This window comes from Oenanthe melanoleuca, chromosome 22 (genome assembly GCF_029582105.1).
Source record: "Oenanthe melanoleuca isolate GR-GAL-2019-014 chromosome 22, OMel1.0, whole genome shotgun sequence".
Classification (NCBI taxonomy): domain Eukaryota; kingdom Metazoa; phylum Chordata; class Aves; order Passeriformes; family Muscicapidae; genus Oenanthe; species Oenanthe melanoleuca.
In genome coordinates, this window is record NC_079355.1 from 1,039,649 (window position 1) to 1,064,025 (window position 24,377).

The window sequence follows — 24,377 nt, forward strand, 5'->3', positions numbered from 1 at the left end:
TATACCATATGAACAACCTCACGGTGTTGATGTTATTTTACATCCCGTGTGGAGCTGCCGCGGTCGCTGCCGGGTCAGGATTCCGGATTTCAGCTCAGCACCAGCGGCTCCTCCGCACCCGCGGGAGCCGCGCCGGTACCGGGACGGCGCAAACCTGAGTCAATCACTTTTGCCGCTGAACCCCATTGGCTGCTGCGGGGGAGGGGGCGGGGCTTATCGCGCTATATAATATGCGAGCAGCCGCGTTTCCCTCAGCGCTGTTCCCGCCGCCGCTGAGGCCCAGCCCCGCCATGGCCTCCACGCTCCGGCCCCTCCGCGCCCTCAGCCGCGCCGCGCTGGAGCCCCGCGCCCGCCGCCTGCACCTCAGCGCCGCCCGGTACGGCCCGGGACACCGGGAGGGTGCGGGGGTGGCTGGGGGGCAGGTGGGAGCAGCGCCCGCCCCGCTCCGCTCGCTGAGGGCTGTGTGGGGGGAGGCCCGGCCGGGTTCGGGCTCCCCCCGCGCTGGGGTCGCGGCCCGATTCGCCCCCGCGGTTCCGGGCTGAGCGGGCGGGCCCCCAGCGGCCGCGCCGGGCGCTGCAGGCTGATGAAATCCCGCGGCCGCCTTGCGTGGGAGTGCGGGGCTGCTGAGGGGAACGGGCGGGGAGGGAGCGAGAGCGGCCCCGCAGCGGGGCTGGCCCGGGCCGGGGGGACGGAGACACAGAGACAGCCCAGGGGGATGGAGACACAGAGACAGCCCAGGGGGATGGAGATAGACAGCCCAGAGTGAGAGGCACAGAGACAATCTGGGGGGATGGAGACACCCCCAGAGTGAGAGGGACAGAGACAATCTGGGGGGATGGAGACACCCCCAGAGTGAGAGGGACAGAGACAATCTGGGGGGATGGAGACAGCCCAGAGTGAGAGAGACAGAGACAATCTGGGGGGATGGAGACACCCCCATAGTGAGAGGGATAGAGACAATCTGAGGCCAGGGGGATGGAGATGCCCCCCCAGAGTGAGAGGAACAGAGACACAGAGACAGCCCGGGGCCAGGGGGATGGAGACAACCCGATCATCCCCCAGAAAGAGAGGGACAGATTTCCCCAGAATGAAAGGGACAGAGACCCTCTGGGCACTGGGGTGAAAGGGACAGAGACCCCTCTGAGTGAGGAAGAAGGAGACCACCCTCTGTTCTTGATTACTCCTTGACAGAGACCTCTGAGCATTCCCTGGTGTGACAGAGAAAAAAAAGCACCCTGAGCATTCCCTGGGCACTGGGGTGACAGGGACAAATCCCTGAGCATTCTGTAGTATGACAAGGACAGAGACCCCTGAGCACTGCCCAGCCACTGGGGTGACAGGGCAGAGACCCCCGAGTGTCCACCCTGCTCCAAACACTGCTCTGAGCTCACTCGTATCCCCCGAGGGCCTCTGGTGCTCTCCCTGTCCCTGGAGTCTCCGGTGCCAGGGGAGGATCCCGGTGAGTTTTGGAGCAGTCCCCAGGGAATGGCACGGCCCCGAGGCTGCCAGAGCTCAGGGAATGTTTGGACAACGCTCCCAGGGATGCACAGGGTGGGATTTTGGGGTGTAGTGCCAGGAGTTGGGTCAGTGATCCAGCTCAGGATGTTCCGATTCTGCCTCATTTGGTACCAGCTTTGATCCTGGAACCGAGCCTAGAACATGTTGCTGCCCAAGGCTCTGCCAAAGCACAGGGACTGAGCCTTTCCCCCGGGTTTTCCTGCCCCATCCTGCCTGGGGCTGGCAGCTGGTGGCCCCGGGGCTGTGGTGACACTTTGCTGCTGCAGGGGGGACGCCGTGGTGATCTCGGGGAGGAAGCTGGCCCGGCAGATCCGGCAGGAGGCGCGGCACGAGGTGGAGCAGTGGGTGGCTGCCGGCAACAGGAGGCCCCACCTGAGCGTGGTGCTGGTGGGGGAGAACCCGGCCAGCCACTCCTACGTCCTCAACAAAACCAAAGCTGCGGCTGATGTGGGTGAGTGAGAGGTTTTCTTCCCAAAAAAGCACAGTCTGGTTGGGAATCCTCGATGCTGGAAGCTTTTTGGAATGTACCCACCTGTTGGCTTTTCACCTTTACCCAGATTTCGGGTACTCGTGGCTGCTCGTTGTACTGGGGTGTGGTTAAATGTGATCTGTTGGATCCTTCAGGGCAACTCAAGCTCTGTGACTGGGGTTTTTCAGCTCTCCCAGAGCCATAAAAAGCACAGGAGGGGATTTTTGCCCTCTTTTTTCCATCTTTTCCCTCTCTGCTCTTTGACTCCTTCCCATCCTGCAATCCAAGGTCCTGGTCAGGGTCAGGGGCCATCAATGGTATCATTTAACTGGGGCCCTGAGCAGCTGAGGCTGCTTTTGGAGCTGGCATTTTTAGGCAAACATCCCTTTTTTTACATGTGGTTTTATTTTTTTTTTGGGGGGGAGCAGACTTTGCTTGAGTTTCTCCCTGCTCTGGGAGGGTCCCAGACACCCTTCCCCAGACCACCAGTGCCACGTAATCACTCTCAACAAATCCCGAGACTTGTGAAGGTCTCTCCAGCCTGGGAGCTGCACAAACCCTTCCATGCTCTCAGATTTAGCAGGGCAGTTTAAATCCACAAAATGTGGGCGGGTCGCTCTCTGGTGCTTGGCTGACGCCGTGGGTGTGGCTGTTCCAGGGATCAGCAGCGAGACCATCCTCAGGCCGGCCTCCATCAGCGAGCAGGAGCTGCTGGAGCTCATCGGCAAACTCAACAGCGACCCAGCCGTGGATGGACTGCTGGTGCAGCTTCCCCTGCCCGGTGAGCAGCTCAAATCCCCCCAAAAAAGCTCCCAGGGGTTGCAGGATGGGGAGCATGATGCCCTGATCCTCCCCCTCAGCAGCAGCTGCCTGCAGGGTTCAGTCTCTGCAGGCCATGGAATCTATTCCTGGCTGTGAGGATCAGCTTGCCAGGCTGGGAGTTTGAGCTGGATGTGGCCTTGAGGCTGCAGGGAAATGCCCTGGGTGTGAGCAGGGCTGGGATTGCAGAGAGCAGCCTGCAACTGGGAGTGCTGGGGAGCTTCAGGCCACAGACTCTGAATGGGCTCCAGGGTCAGAGCTCTGGCTCAGGGTCAGAATTGCAGCTCAGGGCTTGGGGCCAGAGCTCCAGTTTGGGGTTGCAATTCCAGCTTAGGGTTGGGGTTGAAATTCCAGCTCAGGATTCGGGGTCAGAGGTCCAGTTTGGGGTTGCAATTCCAGCTTGGGGCTTGGGGTTGAAATTCCAGCTCAGGATTCAAGGTCACAATTCCAGTGTGAGGTCACAATTCCAGTTTGAGGTCACAATTCCAGCTCAAGGCTGGGGGTCAGAGCTCCAGTTTGAGGTCGCAATTCTAGTTTGACATCACAATTCCAACTCAAGGAATAGGGTCAGGGCTCCCATTTGGGGTCACAATTCCAGTTTGGGGTCAGAGCTCCTCTTTGGGATCGCAATTGCAGTGTGAGGTCACAACTTGGGCTCAAGGTGAGTGACAATTCAAGTTTGGGGTCAGAGCTCCCATTTGGAGTCACAATTCCAATTTGGGGTCAGAGCTCCTGTTTGGGGTCACAATTGCAGTGTGAGGTCACAACTTGGGCTCAGGGTGACAATTCAAGTTTGGGGTCAGAGCTTCTGTTTGGGGTCACAATTCCAATTTGGGGTCAGAGCTTCTGTTTGGGGTCACAATTCCAGCTCAGGACTGGGGGTCAGAGCTCCAGTTTGGGCTCAGAGCTCCATCTCAGGTCTCAGGGTCACCATTGCAGCTGAGGATCAGAGCTGCAGAGCCCAGCTGGGGCACAGCTGGAGCACAGCTGGCACAGCTGGTCCCTGAGCACTCCCTGCCCCCTGCAGAGCACATCGACGAGCGCAGGGTGTGCAACGCCGTCAGCCCGCACAAGGACGTGGACGGCTTCCACGTGCTCAACGTGGGCCGCATGTGCCTGGACCAGGACTCCATGCTGCCTGCCACGCCCTGGGGCGTCTGGGAGATCATCCAGAGGACAGGTGAGAGCACATGGGCACATCCTGGGAGTTCCAGCTTGCTGAGAGTAAATGCCGCAGGGTCTGCCTGGTTCCTGAGAGTTCCTGATTGGGTTGAAGGATTCCCAGCTGGAGAGCTCAAGGGTCGGGCATGAAGGGTGACACAGGTGACACCTGAGCTTTGTGTGAAAGGGATAGCACTAAGGGCATGGCTGGAGCTGGGCCAGGGGTGGGTTTTGGGAAAGGTTCTGTCCCCAGAGGGTGCTGGGCACTGCCCAAGTAATGGGCACAGCCCCGAGGCTGCCAGAACTCCAGGAGCATTTGGATTTTGGGGTGTGTGTGCAGGGCTCCAGGGTGGGAATTTGGGGTGTGTGTGCAGGGCCCAGGGCTGGATCAGAGATCCTGTGGTCCCTCCCAGCTCAGGACAGGCTGTGCCCGTGTGATTTGTCCCCTGCAGGGATCCCCACGCTGGGCAGGAACGTGGTGGTGGCGGGCAGGTCCAAGAACGTGGGGATGCCGATCGCGATGCTGCTGCACACCGATGGCAGCCACGAGCGGCCCGGAGGTAGGGGCAGGGACCCTCCCAACTCTGCTCTTTAACTCCTGAAGCACTCCAGCAGTTCACAAGGACCCTCCCAACTCTCCTTTTCAACCTGAAGCACTCCCAGCAATTCCCAACTCTCCTTTTTAACCTGAAGCACTCCCAGCAGTTCCCTGGTCAGGGGTCTGGCCTGGGGTGAAATAATCTTCAACATGATCTTAAAATCAGTTGTTCAGGTTGGAAAAGGTCTCCAAGGTCATGAAATCCACTTAGCCATGGGCACCTCCAACCCACGGCCTCATGTGCCACATCTACACCTGGTGTGAACCCTTCCAGGCCTGGGGCCTCCCCATTTCCCCTGGGCAGCCTCTTCTGATATTTTACCATCTTTCCATGATGGATTTTTTCGTGATATCCAACCTGAACCTCCCCTGGCGCAGCTGGAGGCTGTCCCTGTTCCCTGGGAGCAGAGCCTGACCCTGCCCTGGCTGCCCCCTCCTGTCATTGTGGAGAGCCAGGAGGTCCCCCTGAGCCTCCTTCAGTGACTCCTTGTCCTGTCCCTGCCTCTCACTCTAAGGGCTGATCCTGGGGTTCACCAGCAGCCCCTGATTGTTCCTGTGGAGCTCAGGGGTGGCCCTGAAGGTGAAGATGAATCTTTAAAACCCATATGTTCATGGACAAAGCCTCTCCAACGAATTAAAGTTACAAAGTTTATTAAGACACTCTAGGGGGTAATCTCCTAATGTGTGGCAGCCCCTACAAGGTTCCTTGCCCTCTATTTATTTCCCAAAATTTGACTTACTATACATTTGCAGCACCTCCCATCCCCTCTCTGTATTAAAATGAGGCCAATAGTCCTTCACATGTGAGCAATTCTTCTCTTGAATTGGGTCAGTGGTCTGGAATTGGGTCAGTATTCTTGAAGGATGAAGTAAGCAGAGTCTTCATCAGGTCTCTGTGACCCTCTGGCACAATCCAAGGTCTCCTGCTTTGTGATGGATTGGTACAAAGTCCAGGTTTAGCCATGGTTACACTGGTTTCAATTTGCTCTTATAATCCTCTTCTATAAACAAAACTGAAATGAGCTCATAATTGGAAACTATATCTCTATTACCTCTAGCTTAAGCAGCTAATAATTAACCTATAATCATTAACTTATCATTTCTTTATCTAATTTACACCCTGATCAATATGCATTGCTTCTAACCCTTAGCTCCAATCTTAACCCTTTAAATGGTGATTCAGAGCTGCAGGGCAGTGTCTGGGTAGGGAGCAGTGTGTGACCCTGCCCGTGTCCCCGCAGGTGACGCCACGGTGACGATCTCGCACCGCTACACGCCCAAGGAGCAGCTGAAGCAGCACACCATCCGTGCTGACATCGTGGTGGCAGCTGCAGGTGAGGGGCCTGGGGCTGTTCCTGCTGGGAATCCTGGCCATGGAGTGTACTGGGGGCTCTCTGAGAGGGTCCTGGAGCTGGGATTCCTGGTGTGTCCCCGGTTTGGGGTTCTGCCTTTGGAATGGGGAACAGCAGCTGGCAGGGAGCAGCTGATCACAGCCTGTACAGCCAGGGAGAGTCGTGGGATGAGCTGGGGTGGGAGAGAACCCAGCAGGATCATGGATCCTGCACAGACACCCCAAATTCCCACCCTGGAGCTCTATACAGACACTTCAAATTCCAAAGCTGAGCATGCTGAGGAAGGCTCTGTGCAGAGGTGGGGTGTGTGTGACTGGGAGGTGTGAGCAGAGCAGGGGACGCTCCAGGGATGGAGATAAAGCCAGGCTGGGGGTGGATCCCCCCGATATCTGGCAGGACCAGACCCTCACCCCACCCTGAAAGGCTAGGTTAGCCCCAGGACGTTTCTGCCAGCCCTCCCTCCCTCCCTGGCCCAGCCAAAGCTGAGCCCAGCTGGGCTGGGGTGGATTTGGGGTGGATTTGGGCACTGCCCCAGCTCCTCCTGCCTCAGTGTGGGTGGAAAATGCAGCAAAGAGCTGCAGAGGTGAAATGTTGGAAGGTTTCCCCTTGCAGGGGGGGTCAGGTTCTGGCTGTTCTGCCAGAACTCCCCGAGGAGGAGGAGAAGGAGGATTCCTGTTCTGTGCTCAGAGATTATCAGGGAACATGGAGTAATGGAATTTGAGCTGCAAGGACCTTAAAGATCACCCTGTACCAACCCCCTGCACACTTCCCACCAGATCAGCCCCGTCCAGCCTGGCCTTGGACACTTCCAGGGATGGGGCAGCCACAGCTGCTCTCCCAGGGACAGATTCCTTCCAGAAATCCAACTGAGATTTCCCCTCTGCCAGCTGGAGCACCTGAGCTGACACCAGTGGCTGGTTGTGCCCCCGAGGGGAGATTGGCATTTCTTAGGATGGTTTAGGTTGGAAAAAAACCCTTGAAATTCTGGAATCCAATTATTTTGGGAAGCAGGAAGGGTGCAGGTGGGTTGGAACACCCTGGAATGTGGCACGAGGGGGATCAGGGGGAGATCTGCATTTCTTAGGATGGTTTAGGTGGGAAAAACCCCTTCAAACTCCTGAATCCCATTTTATGGGGAGGCAGGAATGCACAGGTGGGTTGGAACACCCTGGGCACGTTGGGTCAGGGCCCCTCTGAGGCCGTGGCTGTGCTTCCAGGCATCCCCAACCTGATCACAGCCGACATGATCAAGGAGGGCGCGGCCGTGATCGACGTGGGCATCACGCGGGTGCAGGACCCGGTCACGGCCCGGCCCCGCCTGGTGGGGGACGTGGATTTCGAAGGTGAGGAAACATCTGGATCCTTTTTTTGGGCCCTGAGGAGGGGGGACAAAGCCTGGTTTGTGTCACTGAGCTCGGGGATCTCCCGTGGGGACGCTCCAGAGGAGCCTCAGTGCTCGAGTCCTGACCTCTGCTCCAGCCCTGCTCTTGGATTTGACATTTCCGTGCCAGAAATCAGCTTTTGGGCCTAGCTTTGTGCTTTTAGGCCTGGTTTTTTGGGGCTCCCGTGTCTGGCTTTGTGTGCTTTTAGGCCTAACTTTTGGGGCTCCCAGGCCTGGCTTTTTAAGACTGGCTTTTTGCTGTTTTTGACCTTTGTGCTTTAAGGCCTGGCTTGGTGCTTTTAGGCCTGGCTTTTGGGGCTCCCAGGCCTGGCTTTTTGGCACATTTAGGACTTGCTTTTTGATGCTTTTAGGCCTGTTTTTTTTGCTGTTTTGGACCCTTGTGCTTCCAGGCCTGGCTTGGCACCTTTCCCCACCCTGGCCTTGGCAGTTAAGCTCCTATCACAGCCAGGCTGGACTCACTGGGCTGTGCCCCCCAACCAACAAAAACCCACCTGCACCCCGTTCCCAAAGCCTTAATCCCAACACAACCCACGTGGCTTTAGGCTGGGAAGCCTGGCCTGGCCCTTAAGCCCAGCTTTTCCCCTCAGGGGTGAGGAAGAAGGCGAGTTACATCACGCCGGTGCCGGGCGGCGTGGGGCCCATGACGGTGGCCATGCTGATGAAGAACACCATCATCGCTGCCAAGAAACTGCTGAAACCCCAACAGCTCGAGGCCCTGCCCGCCTAGCGCGGGGCCTTGGGCCGGGCCTAGCGCGGGGCCCTTGAGCCGGGCCTAGCGCAGGGCCTTGAGCTGGGCCTAGTGCGGGGCCCTTGAGTGGGGCCTTGAGCTGGGCCTGACAAGGGGCCCTTGAGCCAGGCCTAGTGCGGGGGCCTTGAGCTGGGCCTGACAAGGGGCCCTTGAGCAGGGCCTTGAGCTGGGCCTAGCGCGGGGCCTTGAGCTGGGCCTAGCGTGGGCCCTTGAGCGGGGCCTAGCGTGCGGGGCCTAGTGCGGGGGCCCTTGAGCAGGGCCTGACAAGAGGCCCTTGAGCCGGACCTAGCCAGGGGCCCTTGAGGTGGATCTAGCCTGGCGTCTGTCAGAGCCAGGACTAATGGGGCCCCTCAGAACCAGGCCTAACGAGGGGCCCTTGAGCCAGGCCTAACCAGGGCCTCTCTGGCCTAAGACATTCCAGACTGACTCCCCAACAGGCCGATAGAAAATGCAATATTTTTTATTTATTGTCTCGCATGTGGGGCTTCTCCCCACTCGCAGGTCACAGGTATTTATTGGAAGCGTGGCTGGGCTGGGATTATCCAAACTCCTCCTGTTCATTGTTTGAGCTGGGATTATCCACACTCCTGTTTGTGTTCAAACTGGGATTATCCAAACTCCTCCTGCTTTGTGTTCAAACTGGGATTATTCACACTCCTGTTTGTGTTCCAACTGGGACTACCCACACTCCTGAGCCAGCCCAGCCCGTGCAGGAGCTGCTGGGGCTCCTAGCAATCCCAGCAATCCCATGGGATGCTCACCTCGATGCTTCTGTTCTCCAAATCCCAGCATTCCCAATTCCCTCCTCACTGCTGGGGGTTTAGTTTAAGCTCTTCTGTAGAGGAATTACTTGAAAAAAAAAAAAAATTCAAATGAAAGCCATATTTGTGTCCTGGGCCTGCACAGGTCCTGGGCTGGTGTAACATGTTCTGGAGTGCAGCTAGGCTGAGCTTTTTTGCTCTTTGGATTGTGAATTTTTTAAAAGCCTTTTTTTCTTTTTTTTTTATTTTTTTCCTAACCAAAGAACACCTTAGCGGGTGGGTGGGGGTGGAGGTTTCCTGCACTGTGTTGTAAAGTGTGAGTGCTCAGTGAGTAGTGCAGGCTGGCTAAATAAAGTGTGAGAAGACAAAAAAAAAAAAAAAAAAAAAAAAAAAAAATCCTTTTTGTGCCCTGATTATTAATAATTACTGAGCAATTATTTCACTTCTGGAGACAAAACTGCTCCACCTGGGCTGAAAAGTGGGAAAATCTCATCCTTTCCTGCTTGGACAAATCCTGCCCAGCTTCCTGAGTGTTTCCTGGTTAAATCCACAGCAGAGGACGAAGGAATTTGTTTGCAGGCTCTGATTATTCCCTGCAGGATGAATCTTGGGCTCTTCTTCTTCCCAGAGGAGCTGATCCCACCTTTCTCAGATTAGGAAAGGTTTGTTGTGATGCCAGACTTGACAATCTCAAAGGTTTTATTCTGATTTTTAGGGTTCCAAAAGGCTGGAGCAGCAGCCCCCAGCACTGATCCCCTCCTGCCAAAACCCCGTGAGGAGGGAAATTTGGGATTCCCAGAAACACACGGAGAGCTGGGACTCGTGGAAACGAGGTTTTTATTAGGTTGTATCACTGAGAAATACAAAATGGTTCAAGTGGTGCCGTGCTGGAGGCGGCCGAGCTGAGGCTGCTGAGCTTTGTACTAAAAAACAAAAAAACTTCTTGGGGAGCTTTGCCAAAAACAGGACAGACGGAACCCAGAGCAGCCTGCAGTGGTTTCAGCTTTGTCAAAAATGGGACAAACTGAGCCCAAAGCAGTCTGCAGGGGTTTGAGCTCTGCCAAAAAAGGGACAAAGTGAGCCCAAAGCAGCCTGCAGGGGTTTCAGTGGTTTCCCCAAGCTTGGGAAGCAGAGCAAAGCGAGCCACGTGCAGGATGGAAGTGTCAGAGCCCAGCTGGAGCCGCTGCAGCGAGCACAGGGTGGGGACAGGAGCACGAGGGAACCTCTTGAGTTCTGGGTGCCAGGGCACTGCCAGGTGTGCCAGGAGCTGCCAGAACCAGAACCAAAAACTGGGTATGGGAAATGGCCGTCGAGTCTTTGTGGGGTTTGAGTATTTACAGGGGTTGTCCTGTGCCCAGTTCAGACCAGTTTGAACTGTCTGACTGGTCCCAGTGTGTGACTGGTCCCTGCTGCAGTGTTGAACTGGTCCCAGTTTGCAGTGTTTGACTGATCCCAGTTGCAATATTGAGCTGGTCCCAGTTGCAGTGCTGAACTGGTGTCCCAGTGCTGCTGGTGTGAGTGTCAGGTCGGTTCTACTCACGGGAAGGGCCTGGGAAGGAGCAGAACTGAAGGTTCATCCAGGAAAAACGGGGAGAACTTTGATTTGAGGGGAGCAGTGTTCCTAACCTACAGCTGGGCCTGGGCCGTGGGTGAAAAAAAAACCTGTAAAGCCTCAGCACTGCTGGAAAAAGGGCAGAGCCAGCCCCTGCTCAGCCTGCCTGGACCCCGAACTGCTCCTTTCTGGGTGGGAAGAGCCCCTGGGGACCCCAGAATACTGCTGGGTGGAACTGGGAGCACTGGGGGGCATGGGGCTGGGGTGGGAGCAGAGCCCCTGGGCAGCAGAGCCTGAGGGAATCCCTGGATTCCTCAACCAGGGGATTCCTCCAGCCACAAGATTCCTGCAGGGAGAATCCCTGGATTCCTCCAGCCAGGAGATTCCTGCAGGGAGAATCCCCGGGTTCCCCCAACCAGGAGATTCCAGCAGGGAGAGAAGGGCTGGAGGAGAGCTGGGGCTGGGAGAGGTCAGGGGTGAGTATGTGGGGTGGGCAACCAAAGGGGTTCACTGCTGCCACTGTTCCCATTTCCGTGCAAAAACCAGCCTGGATTCCATCAGGAACCATTCCTAACTCCCTAAGGAACCATTCCTGATTTCCTGCAGAAACCATCCTAAATTCTGTCAGAAACCCATTCCTGATTCCCTCAGGAACCAATCTCGACTCCCTGCAGGAGGCAGGGCCCCATTCCCTGCCCGCTTGTCCCCCTTTGTTGCCCTCAAGTGGTAAAACCCTTCACCCTGAGCTGCTCCTCCTCCTTCCCTTGCCTCCCTGGGCACTGGCTCCTCTCCATCCTGCCCTATCTCTTTTTCCTCCCCATCCCAGGAGCTTCCTCTTCTTCATCCCCATCCTGCTGTTCCTCCTCCTCCTCCCTGTCCCAGCACAGTCAGGTTCCTCCAGCCCTGCTGCCACCCCCGGGCTGCCCAGCAGGGTTTGGACCAGCCCCTTTTTGGCCCACACCCCGCCAGTCACCCCATTCCCCCCACAGGATGGGAATCTCCAAGAGCCACGTGGTGACTCCAGGGGTCTGGGAGCAGGGATGTGCTCTCCCCATCCCACAAACCTCCTCCCTTCCCAAAAGCACCCCCCAGATCATCCCCCTGTTCCATTGGCACATCCCGGCACTCCCACAGCCCTGAACACCTGCAGCTCCTCCAGCCCAGCAGCCAGAACGGGGCCAAAATCACCAATTCCACCATTTTGGGGCCAAAATCACCAATTCCACCATTTTGGGGCCAAAATCACCAATCCCACCATTCTGGGGCTAAAATCACCAATTCTACCTTCCAGGCAAAAATCACCAATTCCGCCTTTCTGGGGCCAAAATCACCAATTTTGTCTTTCCATGGCCAAAATTACCAATCCCATCTTTTTGGGGCCAAAATCACAGATCCAACCTTTCTAGAGTAAAAATCACCAATTCCACCTTTCCTGGGCCAAAATCACTGATCTAACCTTTCCAGAGTCAAAATCACCTGTTTCACCTTTCCTGCACAAAAATCACCAATCCCACATTTCCAGGGGCCGAAATCACCGATTCCACCTTTCTGGACCAAAATCACTGCTTCTGCCTTTCTGGGGCTAGAATCACCAATTCCACCTTTCCAGGGACAAAAATCACCAATCCCACATTTCTGGGGCCAAAATCACCGATTCCACCTTTCCAGGCCAAAAGAACCAATTTCACTTTTCTGGGGTCAAAATCACCAATCCCACCTTCCAGGCCAAAATCACCAATCCCACCTTTCTGGGGCTAAAATCCCCACCTTATCCAGGCTACAATCAGCAATTCCACATTTCTGGGGTCAAAATCACCAATCCCACATTTCTGGGGCCGAAATCACCGATTCCACCATTCCGGCCCCGTTTCGCCGCCAGCGGCGTTGCCTTCTCCCAGCGGGAAGAGAGGGGAATTCCGGAGCGCGCGACCCTAAAATCTACCGGAGCGCCGGGACCGCCGGGGCCTCGTGCGTGCGGCAGAGAGAAATGAACCCAATTTCCTTTATATATATATATGAATACGGCGCTATCGATATATATATATAAATTCACGGCTCGGCGGCCGCGGGCTATAGCGTGGTCTCGCTGCCCACGTCCCGCGGAGCCTTTTCCGTGTCGCTGTCCTCGTAGTCCGACTCCATCTCGATCTTCACCTGGGGCACGGCACAGATGGGGTTTCGGGAGTAGTTAAAGGCGGGAGACGACGGGCACGAGATCTTCAGGTGCAGGGTGATACTGGGGGGGCAGGAGGGGAGAGGGGGGTCAGCAGCCAGGGGGGCTGGCACTCCCCAAACCCGCCCAGGGGGAGGCTGGTGCCTGAAGATTTTGAGCTTTTCATTTCATTTTCCTATGTTTTTTATATATTTTCCATGTATTTAAATCTATTTTTCATGTATTTTAACATGTTTTTCATATCTATTTTTCATATCTATTTTCCACGTATTTTTAATGTATTTTTCACGTGCTTTTCATGTATTTTTTACGTATTTATTTTTCATATATTTTTCATGTTTTTCATATAATTTCATATATATTTTTCATATATTTTTCATGTTTTTCATATAATTTAATATATATTTGTAATATATTTTTCATATATTTTTTCATATATCATATATTATTCCTATATATTTTTCTTAAATTTTCCATATACTTTTTATCTATTTTTCATGTGTTTTTCATATGTTTTCCTATATATTTTCGTATGTTTTTCATATATTTAATATATTTTAATATATATAAAAAAATATATAAATATATATAAAAAAGCCCCATTGGAACAATTCCAGTGTTCCAATGTGATAAAATCTGTAGAAATTCTGTGCCCCTGAAAACTTTCCTTTAAAAACTTTATTTTATGTCATCATTTTAACGCTGTTTGGAAAAGTTTTGTGTTTTGTTCCAGGCTACCGCCAAGAAATGAATGAAAATCTGACATTTTCCCGCCAATCCACAGAATTCGCGGAGGATATTCCCAAAATTTTAGGATTCAGAGTCTGAAAAATCCCCATGGCTGTCACTGAGCAGAATTTTTGTAGCTCCAACCCCACAGCGGGGATGATACCGCCCCAAATCCAGAGGGACGCTGCAAAATCCACCTGGATATTTGGGAATTGCTCAGGGATGGTGGAGCCAGGAGGATCAGCCGGGAGGATCCCAAATTTCCCCCAGGGATGGGGATGGGGAGGGGGATCCCGGTTACCTGCGATCCATGTCCGAACCGTTCGGGGAGGAGTCAGAACGCAAAGCTCCAGGTGGAGGCCCTCTTTCCTGGGGGGACACGGAGCTGAAACACTCCCCAGGTGACCCCAAAAACCCCCCTTGGCCCCCACTCCCTGCTGCATCCTGGGGGCAAAATCACCCATTCCACCTTTCTGGGGCCAAAATCACCAATTTCACTTTTTTTGGCCCGAAATCTCCATCCCACCTTTTCGGAGCCAGAATCACCAATCCTGTCTTTCTGAGGCCAAAATCACCAATTTTTTTTTTTTTTTTTTTTGGGCCCAAAATCAACAATCCCACCTTTCCAGGATCAAAATCACCAATCCCACATTTCTGGGGCCAAATCATTAATTCCAGTTTTTCAGGGCCAAAATCACAAATTCCACCTTTCTTGGGGCCAGAATCACTGGTTCCACCTTTCTGGTGGAAAACTCCTGGGAATCACTGATTTTGGGGGAATCAGCAAGAGGAAAGGCCCTGCCAGCCATGCCAACCACATTTGAGGAGTTAAACTGAGCCAAAACTCGCTGGGGTCCTGGTGCAGCCTGGAATGAACCCCCCCAAATTTATTCCTGGGATTTTTGCTGAAGATGGAGCCAAATCTGCTCTTTCCCAAGAGGCTTTTGGAGCCAAAATCCCGAATGCAGATAATTTTCACAAACCCCCATCAGCACCAGCTTGGGGGTGGCAAAACCCAGTAGATTCCCATAGTTTTTTTGAGATTTGAGGAAATCTTGGCCATCTCCAGGCCTTGGGATGAGCGGTGCTCTGGCTGCTGCTGCTCTTGCACCGCTCCCCTCCTGGATTTGCCCTGGTGGCCTGGAGGGATCCGGGGTGTCCAGCGGGGTTAGTGCCGAGCGGAGCCCACGGGAGGGGTTAGGAAGAGGCTCCTGGGCTCGTTACTTACGGCTGAGGCAATGGGGGCCCCCGTTTCGGGGCTGCGCGGGCAGGGGCTCCATGGGGATCTTAATGACTGAGGGAGGTGGGAACTGGGGAAGAAACGGGGAAATTCCTGGTGAAGGCAGCGCCTGGGAGGGCTCTGAGACTGCCTGGAGCTCCCAAAGGGACCCAAAGCGTCCAGAGGAGGAGGAGGAGGAGGCTTTGCCTTCCTCTTCCCAAATCCCAGGGCGGGAGTTGCCGTGATGTGTGCCGTGCCCTAAACCAGGGGATTTGGGTTCTTCTCTGTGAGAGTTTCCTTTTTTTTGCCGTGATTTTCCAGCTTCCAGGGCATTCCCTGGAGCCTCCTGCCAGCCTCTGAGCCCCTCACTCACTCCGTGCAGTGGAACAGCTCCAGGAATCCAGGACCTTCATCCCAAACCAGGAGGTTTCAGTGGGAATTTTCCCTCCCCAGCTCTGGGATGTCCCCACTGTCCCCGGGAGCCCCCCGGTGACCCTGCACCCACCTCCTCGTCGCTGCTGCTGTCGCCTTTGTTGCCTTTTTTCTTCTTCTTCTTGTCGTCCTCCTTCTTCTTCTCCTTCTCGGGGATGATGTTGTCGATCCAGGCCAGGTCGTGTTGGGAGAAGACAAAATCCAGGAGCCGCCTCACCAGGATCAGGGCCAAGATCTGGCAGGGGAGAGGTCCCAGAGCATCTCAACCCAAGATCTGGTGACCACCAAGCCAAAAATCCCCTCAATCCAAAAATACTCCTTTGGAGCGAGGATGGGATTGCCATGAACAGGAAGGTGATGGTGGAACCACACCCAAAATTCCATTAAATCCCGAAAACCCATTTGGATCAAGAATGGGATCGCCATGATGAGGAAGATGATGGCAGCTATGGTAGGGCCATGCCAAAATCTCCTTAAATCCCAAAAAAAATGCTTTGGGGCAATGTTGGAATTTCCATGACAGGGAAGATGATGGTGGCCATGGTGGGACCACAACACAAATTTCCTTTAATCCCAAAAAATCCTTTTGGATCAAGGATGGGATCACCATGATGGGGAAGATGATGGCAGCCATGATGGGACCACAACACAAATCCCAAAAAAACCCTTCCAAGGTAGGATGGGATCATCATGCTGGGGAAGATGATGGTGGCCATGATGGAAACACCAAAAATTCCATTAAATCCCAAAAACCCATTTAGATCAAGAATGGGATCACCATGATGGGGAAGATGATGGTGGCCACAGTGGGACCACACCAAAAATTCCATTAAATCCCAAAAAAACCCTCCCAAGGTAGGATGGGAACACCATAATGGGGAAGATGATGGTGGCCACAGTGGGACCACACCAAAAATTCCATTAAATCCCAAAAAACCCCCTTTGGATCAAGGATGGGATCACCATGACGGGGAAGATGATGGCGGCCACGGTGGATTTGAGGATCCAGAGCACGGCCAGGCAGACGATCTGCACCAGGGTGAAGAGGTGGATGCGGCGCAGCGGGACGTGCCGCAGGAACACGTAGTCGGGCTGGTGCTTGGCCGGCATCAGGAAGAGCTTGCAGCGATCCCAGAACTGCCCAGGGAGGAAGAACCAAGTTAATCCTCAGCACCACCCCACAGAAAAACCCTCTTTCAGTCCCCAAAATGGTGCAAGAGCTTCAGTGATCCCAAACCACCCGGGGAGGAAGGCCTGGGGTTAATTCTCTTCCCCACCCCACAGGCTGCCCAGGAAAAGCCTCTTTTAATCCCCCCTAAATGGGGAATTTGCAGGTTTTTGGTGTTTCTTGGAGGGTTTTGGGTATCTGCTGTACCATGCATGGAAATCTTGGAGTAAAAATCTTCCTTTTTGAGCCAGTGTGGGACAGTGTGTGGTCAGTGAGGAGAAGGAGGCGGGGGGGAGGAGAACAAGGATGAGGACAAGGAGGATGAAGAGGATGAGGATGAAGATGAGGATGCGGAAGAAGATAAAGACAAGGAGGAGGAAGATGACAAGAACTATGAAGGATGAGGATGAGGAGAAAGATGAAGACAAGGATGAGGAGGAGGAGGACAAGGAGGTCAAAGAGGATGAGAATGAGGACAAGGAGGAGGATGAAGATGACAAGGATGACGGAGGATGAGGAGGAGGATGAGGATGAAGACAAGGACGAGGAGGAGGAGGACAATGAGGACGACAAGGATAGAAGACAAGGAGGATGAGGATGAGGATGGCGAGGAGGACAAAAACAAGGACAATGAGGAGGACGATGAGAAGGATCGCGGAATGAGGATGAGGAGGAAGGGCGCTCACCTGGATGCCATTCAGCGACGCCACGCCCATGTAGAGGAAGACCCCGTAGAGCACCGGCATGGGAATGTACTGGGAACAGGGAAAAACCACAGCCCTGAGCCCAGGGAGGGCAGCACCTCCTCCCCAGGGGCAGGGCCCAGCACTGGACATCACGAGGACAGGGCAGGATCTGGTTTTTTTATCCCTATATCCCCAAATCTCTGCAGGGAGGGGCCAATGGGAATGTTTTACCTTCAGGATTGGAGCCAGGAAAACTGAAATCCCTGTGAGCACGAAGACGATGATGCCAGTCACCCTCTGCTCCCTACAGTGGGGACAGGAGCAGGATCAGCCCGTGCTGGGTTCCCCAACTCGAGGAACCACAGGATCAGGAGTGGGAATGAGATTGATCCACTGGGATCACGGATCCAACCCCAGACTCCCCAAATTCCCACCCTGGAGCCCCGCACAGACACCCCAAAATCCAAATGCTCCTGGAGTTCTGGCAGCCTCGGGGCTGTGCCCATTCCCTGGGCAGTGCCCAGCACCCTCTGGGGGCAGAACCATTCCCAAAACCCACCCCAACCCCCCTGGCCCAGCTCCAGCCGTTCCCTGGGTGCTGTCCCTGTCACACAGAGCAGGGATCAGAGCTGTCCCTGTCACACAGAGCAGGGATCAGAGCTGTCCTTCCTCTCCCCATCCCGAGGAAGCTGGAGCTGGGATCAGTGTCCCTTGGTCTCTCCAGCTGAATGCCCCAAGTGCCCTCAGCCAGTCCTCGTGTGGCCCCTCCAGACCCTTCCCCATCCTTGTGTCCCTCCTCTGGACACTTTCTAATAATTTATTTTCTTTTTTACATTGCATCACCCAAAACTGGGTGAGTTTTGCGTTTTCTGAGGCCACCCCAGCCCAGAGCAGAGCAGAGCAGGACAATCCCTCCCTGTCCCTGCTGTCCCTAGCACGGGGATGTCCCCCAGCTCCAGGACACTGCTCAGACCCTCCGTGGCCCCCCAGGACTCACCTGACCCCCAGGAACTGGGGCTGCTCCCCCGGGGCGCTGGTCTCAGTTTCCATCTTGAGGCTGTCGATGTGGGCGATGGAGATGACGGTGGCGGCCACGTACCAGGGCAGCCCCATGAAGGAGCACACGGCCATCAGGATGCCCACCCAGAACAGGTCCAGGTGGTACCCGGCTGCCTTCTGCAACACAGCACGGGGGGCACTGTGGGGTCACCCCCTGACCAGCACCATGGGGTGCCCCCCAGGCTCCCCCTGAGGCCTCCAGCAGGTCCTCCGTGTGCCCCGAATGGCCTTGGGGCATGAGGTGTCACCCCAAAGCACCCCACATGGACATGGGGCAGCTGGTGTCACCCTGATATACCTCACACTGATGGGGTGTCACCCCAAAGCACCTGTTGTCACCCTGATGAACCCTACACAAAAATTGGGCACCGTGTGTCACCCCAAAGCACCCTGTGTCACCCTGATGTATCCCACATGGACACGGGGCAACCTGTGGGGGATCCGGGGGTTCCTTGGATGCTGTGGGGGATCCAGGGGTTCCTTGGATGCTGTGGGGGATCCTGGGGTGCCCTGGATGCTGTGGGGGATTTGTGGGGTGCAGTGGGGGATCCCCCAGGGCTCTCACCCTTAGCTTGTGCTCCTTCCTGTTGACGATGACAGCCGTGATCTGCTGGTCCATGAAGATGAGGATGGTGACGAGCAGGGCGGGCAGGGCGCTGGCCAGGTACACCCACCACGGGTTCTTCCCAAAGGGGAACACGAACCAGCCCCGGTCCACGCGGGTGGGCTGGGGAGGACAGCGGGGTCAGGACCTCAGGAACGCGACACGGGTTGGGAAAACCCAAGGGATGGAGTTTGGGGATGACTCTGTCTCCCAATCCCAGATCCATCCCAAATCCCACACCCCAAATCGCCCCCAAATCCTTGTTGGGACCCTCACTGGGGTCACCACTGGAATCCTCATTGGGATCACCATTGGGATCCTCGAGGAGATCCTCATTGGGATCTCCATTGGGATCCTCATTGGGATCCTCATTGGAATTCCCATTGGGATCACCATTGGGATTCTCATTGGGATCTCCATTGGGATCCTCATTGGGATCCTCAAGGAGATCCTCATTGGGATCCTCATTGGGATCCTCATTGGAATTCCCATTGGGATCCTCATTGGGATCACCATTGGAATTCCCATTGGGATTCTCATTGGGGTCTCCATTGGGATCCTCATTGGAATTCCCATTGGGATCACCATTGGGATTCTCATTGGAATTCCCATTGGGATCACCATTGGGATTCTCATTGGGATCACCATTGGGATCCTCATTGGAATCCTCATTGGGATCGACACTGGGATCACCATTGGGATCCTCACTGAGATCCTCATTGGGATCCCCATTGGAATCCCCACTGGGATCCCCTGGATGGGGGAGGAGAAATCATTCTGGAATGGGGTTTTATGGATTTTGGGGGTTTTTACCTTAAAATCGGTGGGCACTTGGAGCTTTGGGGTGTTGAGTCCGAAAAGCACATCCAGCCCCACAAACATTAGAATGGACATAAAGATTGAGAAATCGCTAATGAGCTTACGGAGCTGCCGGCGAGAGGGGGAGAGAGAAAAACGGGAGGAAAAACGGCAAAAAGGAAGAAAAATGATAAAAAAAGGAGGGGAAACCAAACAAAAAAGGAAAAACAATAAAAAGGAGGAAAAACAACAAAAAGGAGAAAAAAAGTAGAGGAAAAACAAGAAAAGGAAACAAGGAAAGAAGGAAAAACAACAAAAAAGAAAGGGAAAAAGGAGAAAATACGTAAAGGAGAAAAAAACAATAAAAAAGGGGGGGAATTAGCAAAAAGGGGAGGAAGAACAAGAAAAAAAAAGGGAAGGAAAACAACAAAAGGGAGGGCAAACAACAAAAAAGGAGGGAAAACAAAAAAAAGGAGGAAAAACAGCAAAAAATAGGGAAAAAGGAGGGAAAATAGTGAATAAAGGAGGAAAACAAATTAAAAAAGGAGGAAAAACAGCAAAAAAGGTAAAACAGAGGGAAAAAACAACAAGAAAAGGAAAAACAACAAAGGAGGAAAAAAGAGGAAAAAATGATAAATAAGGAGGGAAATTAACAAAAAGGGGAGGGAAAACAAGAAAAGGGAAAGGAAGCAATAAAAAGGGATGAAAATTAAAAAAAAAAATAAAAGAAGGAAAACAGAAAAATGAGGGAAAGAAAGAGAGGAGGAAAAAGAAAAAAAAAAATGATGAGGCGGGAAAAATGGAGTAAAAACAACAAATAAAGGAGGAAAATAAATAGGGGGAGGAATACCAACCAAAAAGGGAGGAAAAAAAACAAGAAAAAAGGAGGGAAAGCAACAAAAAGAGAGATGAAAGAAAGTCAGAAAATTAGAATATTGTTAGAAAAGACAAAGTAGCTTTTCATAAGGAGCCTGGAGCTGTGATGTTCCCAAAAAATCCTGGAGAGGAGCTGGAAAAAGAGCGTGGGAGGGGAGAGGAGAGGGCAGGAGGCCGAACCTTGATGATACTGGGGATGTGGAGTTTGGGGGTGTCCAGTCCGAAACAGGCGTCCACTCCACAGAAGATCAGGATGGAGAAGACATTGGAAAAATCAGCAATGAAAGCCCTGACCTGGAGGCAAGACAGGGAAATGGGGTTGGAATGGGAATTAACGGGGTGGGAAAGGGAATCAATGGGGTGGGAAAGGGAATCAATGGGGTGGGAAGAGGATTAGTGGGGTGGGAAGGGAATTAACGGGGTAGGAAAGGGAATTAACGGGGTGGGAAGGGAATTAATGGGGTGGGAAGGAAATTAACGGGGTTGGAAAGGGAATTAACAGGGTGGGAAGAGGATTAATGGGGTGGGAAGGGAATAAACAGGGTGGGGAGAGGAATTAACGGGGTGGAAAGGGGAATGAATGAGGTGGGAAAGGGCATTGTCGGGATTGGAAGGGAATTAACAGGGTGGGAAGGGAATTAATTAATTTAATTAATTTTAAGGGCATTAATGGGGTTGGGAAGGAAATCAGTGAGGTGGGAAGGGGAATTAATGGGAAAGAAATTAACGGGGTGGGAAGGGAATTAATGGGGTGGGAAGAGGATTAATGGGGTGGGAAAGGGAATTAACGGGGTGGGAAGAGGATTAATGGGGTGGGAAGAGGATTAATGGGGTGGGAAGAGGACAGGAGGATGTCATCAACAGCCTCACGGAATTCCAAAAATCAGGAACCTTGGGGAGGATCCCAATTGTGGCCAAAACCCCCTGAAAACAGCAGTTTATTTTCCTGGAGTTCTTTGCCTCCACCAAAAACTCAGCTCCCGTTTTCCCTCATTTTTGGGAAAGGGGTTGGCAGAATCTGGTTCTTTCCTTACCTTGGTGGGGAAATAGCGGCTGAATTTGAATTTTTTCAGGGTCAGGGTCATGGAGTAGGTGCCAAAGAAGAGGATGAAGGACATGAGGGCCAGGTCGGGCACGAACTTGCAGGATTTTCCCACCAAGCTGCCGCCGTATTTGAGACATTCCTTCTTACTCAGCTGGGTCCAGTCCAGAGCTGTGAGGTTGATAGCATTGGACTGGCAAGAGACCCCCAAAAAAGCAAAATTAGCAAAATTTGAAATTATTGCAGTGTGCAGGGAAAGGGGGAATTCCAGCTAAAATCGAACAAAATTGGCATTTTTAAGGTGCAGAATGGAAAGAGAGGGAAATTTCCTGTCCAAACCCCTAAATTTGTACTTTACAGATTGTATTGTGCAAGAAAAGAGAAATTTCCTGTCCAAACCCCCAAATTTGTACTTTAAGGATTACATTGTGCAAGAAGAGGGAATTTTCCTGTCCAAACCCCCAAATTTGTACTTTAAGGATTACATTGTGCAAGAAAAGGGAAATTTCACAACTGGATTGAGCAAAAATCCGCATTTTTAGCAACTGCAGCTTGCACAAAAAGGAAATTTCCTGGTCAAATCCCAAAGAAGAGCAGTTTGAGCCATTTCAGCTCACAAGGAAAGGTGAATTTCCAGAGCTGCTGCCACCCAAAACCACACGAAAATCGCAGAGCTGGTGTAAATTTGGGGAGGAAAGTGTGGATTTGGTGCTGCTGGGAGCCCAGCCCAGCCCAAATTTGAGCTTCCATCACTCTGAGCTGGCCCATCCTGCTCCCTGGGTGCTGAAATCCCTCGGATCCTCCCTCCCCAATCCCAAATTTCCCGAGCAGATCCCATTTCTTACCAGAGAAACATTAGTGGTGTTCGGTGCCACTGGAGCTGAAGCATCGAACAAGGTCGCGTTGGCTGCGGGAAAGGAGTCGGTTATTGAGGTTTTGGGGCTGAAACCGAACTTTTGGGCGTTCACACCAGCTGGGCTTCACCTGCTGAGCCCGGCAGGGATCGGCATCCCGGGATTTTGGGGGGAAATCCCCCTTTTCTATCCCCGCAGCGACTTCTCCCTGATTAATCCCACGCGCCGGGGAGGACGCGGCGGCTCCCGCGGTGGCCGGGGCCAGAGGGAATTTTTCAGGAGCTTCCCAGTTCCTAAAATTTCCAGCAGCTTCCCAAGGAAGCTGCCAGGAGTGGGGTGGACTTAAAACCACGGGGGGGAAGGCTGGGAAAGCCTGGGTTTTTTGGTTTTTTTGGAGAGGCGGCACCCAAATAATGCCAAATATGCCTTTTTAAAAATTATTATTAATTTTTAAAAAATTGTTTGGGGTGTTTTGGTGTCATCGGTGCAAAATTCCGTCTTTTCGAGCCCCCGGCACCTTCTCCTCCTCGGCTCTTCAGGCGACGCAGCTCCTCAGCTCCGGGAGCACCCCCGGGTTCTCTCGGGGTGCCCCTAAAAGAGGGAATTCAGGAATTCGGGAATTCCGGCACCGCTTTGCCGCGCCCCTCTTCCATCCTCTTCGCCAAGCGGGAATTTCGGCCGCCGCCTCCATCCCCGGCGCCGGGGATTAATGAAGGAGAAGCTGGGTTAGGACAGAGACCCCAAAACTGCCGGGATCAAGCTCTGGGGAACAAAGCCAGCCCTAAAAACGTCAGCTTTGTTCTCATTTCTCTCCTCCACAACCTTTTCTTTCTCTGTGAACCCTGTTTTGGGATTTCTACGCCTTTAAAGGGCGGCACAGCACCGGTGGGATTAAAGAGAGGAGCCCTAAGGGCTCTACACAAACCTTTTTAGAGAGAGAGAAAAGTCAAATACATGGGAAAAAAAAATAACAAGGGAACCCCCCCGTGGGGGGAGAGTATCAAATATTAAAATAGTTTTAATATTTAGAAGGCGATACTCACTTGAGATTGAAATCAGCCCCAATTGATGTGTGCAGCAGAGACAAATATGGGACAAATCAGTTAAAATAATCAAAAATCAGCATGGATTAAAAAAAGGGAATTAAAAAAAAAATTAAGGATGGAGGGGGGAAATAAACATAATTTCTAGAGGAATTTTATATCCGGTGTGGACACGGCTGCCTTGGGCAGCCAGGGCGAGGAGGGGGATCGGGAATTGGGGTGTGGGTGCCTCACGGCTGCTCAGGGTTTGCTCGGGATGGGGGCTTGGAGAAGGGGGAGACCTCCCTGGAGGCTGAAGGCTCCTCCTGTGGGAGCCGCCGGGCGGATCCCAGGGGTGCTCACGGTTCCGTTCGGGAATTCCAGCTCTGGGGGTCCTGCAGGTTCCGTTTGCGGGCCTCAGCTTGGGAAGAGCTGGGCTGGTTCCGGGTGCTGCTCTGGGCTCTGGGGTCCCGGCAGGATCGTGGTGCTCACGGAGGGGTGGGTGAGCAGGAGTTGAGGGGAAATGCCGAATTCAACCTGATCGCTGCGGTTCCCATCGGGTCAGAGCTCTCCTTGCAGGGCAGAGGCACTGGGAAGGCGTTGGGTGGGGTTGGAGATGCTTTTCTTGAAGGAAGGAGATGGGCAGAACTTCACCATGACCTTCATCCACTGTGGCCTTCAACCATCGTGATCTGCATCCATCATCATCTTCGTCCACTGTGACCTTCATCCATCTTCATCCGCCATGACCTTCATCCATCATCATCTTCATCCATCAATGTCTTCATCCATCATCATCTTCATCCATCATCGTTTCCATCCATCATGACCTCCATCCATCATTGTCTTTATCCATCATCATCTTCATCCACCGCGACCTTCATCCATCATCATCTTCACCCGCTGTGACCTTCATTCGTCATCATCTTCATCCACCATCATTCTCATCCGCCTTCACCTCCATCCACTGTCAGTCTGCTGCTGCTGCTCCCCAAAATTTAGATTTTTGACATAAATTCAGCTCCTGGGAGAGCAGGCAGTTGCTGCAATGAGCCCAAAGCCGTCTCTGCTCCCTTCCAGGAGTGTCTGGGCTCCACAACTTGGATCTGGGATCGTCCAGGACATCTACCCAAGAGCAAATCCATGGAAGGACCATCTGCTCAGAGCCTGATGGCCTCTCCTTTTGGAAAAGGAGTGGAAAAAGAGGAGGAAAAACAGTCCATGGAGGTTTCCACATTCAGCTGGGTCATCCCATCCACCGGAGAGCACAGAACCACTCCAGGTGTTTCCTGGAGATTCAGTTTCCATCAGCAGCAGGCTGGAATGACCTGAAAT

At 53.3% G+C, this 24,377-nt stretch overlaps 2 protein-coding genes across 3 annotated transcripts in view; one reads left to right on the forward strand and one right to left on the reverse strand.

Annotated features, from left to right (window-relative positions):
- Positions 1–213: 213 nt before the first annotated feature.
- Positions 214–9,058, forward strand: MTHFD2 (methylenetetrahydrofolate dehydrogenase (NADP+ dependent) 2, methenyltetrahydrofolate cyclohydrolase). Of its 2 annotated transcripts, XM_056508578.1 has the most exons (9): positions 246–376; positions 1,785–1,969; positions 2,646–2,768; positions 3,834–3,986; positions 4,420–4,527; positions 5,807–5,899; positions 7,135–7,260; positions 7,907–8,133; positions 8,222–9,058. In XM_056508578.1, exons 1-8 carry the CDS (start codon positions 291–293, stop codon positions 8,044–8,046), a joined length of 1,014 nt encoding a protein of 337 aa, XP_056364553.1. In that variant the 5' UTR covers positions 246–290; the 3' UTR covers positions 8,047–8,133; positions 8,222–9,058. The 2 variants fall into 2 exon arrangements, with proteins under 2 accessions (XP_056364554.1, XP_056364553.1); XM_056508579.1 differs by having other exon boundaries at positions 214–376; positions 7,907–9,058.
- A 3,474-nt stretch (positions 9,059–12,532) lies between these two features.
- SLC4A5 (solute carrier family 4 member 5) overlaps positions 12,533–24,377 on the reverse strand; it is a 32,377-nt gene continuing 20,532 nt past the window's right edge. Inside the window, exons 14-25 of the mRNA XM_056508583.1 lie at positions 22,012–22,073; positions 21,159–21,359; positions 20,305–20,418; positions 18,412–18,573; positions 17,785–17,963; positions 17,019–17,091; positions 16,788–16,856; positions 15,897–16,070; positions 15,007–15,168; positions 14,511–14,592; positions 13,584–13,651; positions 12,533–12,616 (exon numbers count right to left, since the gene is read on the reverse strand). Of these exons, the coding sequence (XP_056364558.1) occupies positions 13,617–13,651; positions 14,511–14,592; positions 15,007–15,168; positions 15,897–16,070; positions 16,788–16,856; positions 17,019–17,091; positions 17,785–17,963; positions 18,412–18,573; positions 20,305–20,418; positions 21,159–21,359; positions 22,012–22,073 (1,313 nt within the window). The 3' untranslated portion in view covers positions 12,533–12,616; positions 13,584–13,616. The remainder of the gene's footprint in view (positions 12,617–13,583; positions 13,652–14,510; positions 14,593–15,006; positions 15,169–15,896; positions 16,071–16,787; positions 16,857–17,018; positions 17,092–17,784; positions 17,964–18,411; positions 18,574–20,304; positions 20,419–21,158; positions 21,360–22,011; positions 22,074–24,377) is intronic.

Coding starts and splice junctions, on each gene's coding strand:
- MTHFD2 (XM_056508579.1), top strand. CDS start 231: ATGCGAGCAGCCGCGTTTCCCTCAGCGCTGTTCCCGCCGCCGCTGAGG. Junction 4,528..5,806: donor CAGCCACGAGCGGCCCGGAG/GTAGGGGCAGGG, acceptor GTGTCCCCGCAG/GTGACGCCACGGTGACGATC. Junction 7,261..7,906: donor GGGGGACGTGGATTTCGAAG/GTGAGGAAACAT, acceptor TTTTCCCCTCAG/GGGTGAGGAAGAAGGCGAGT.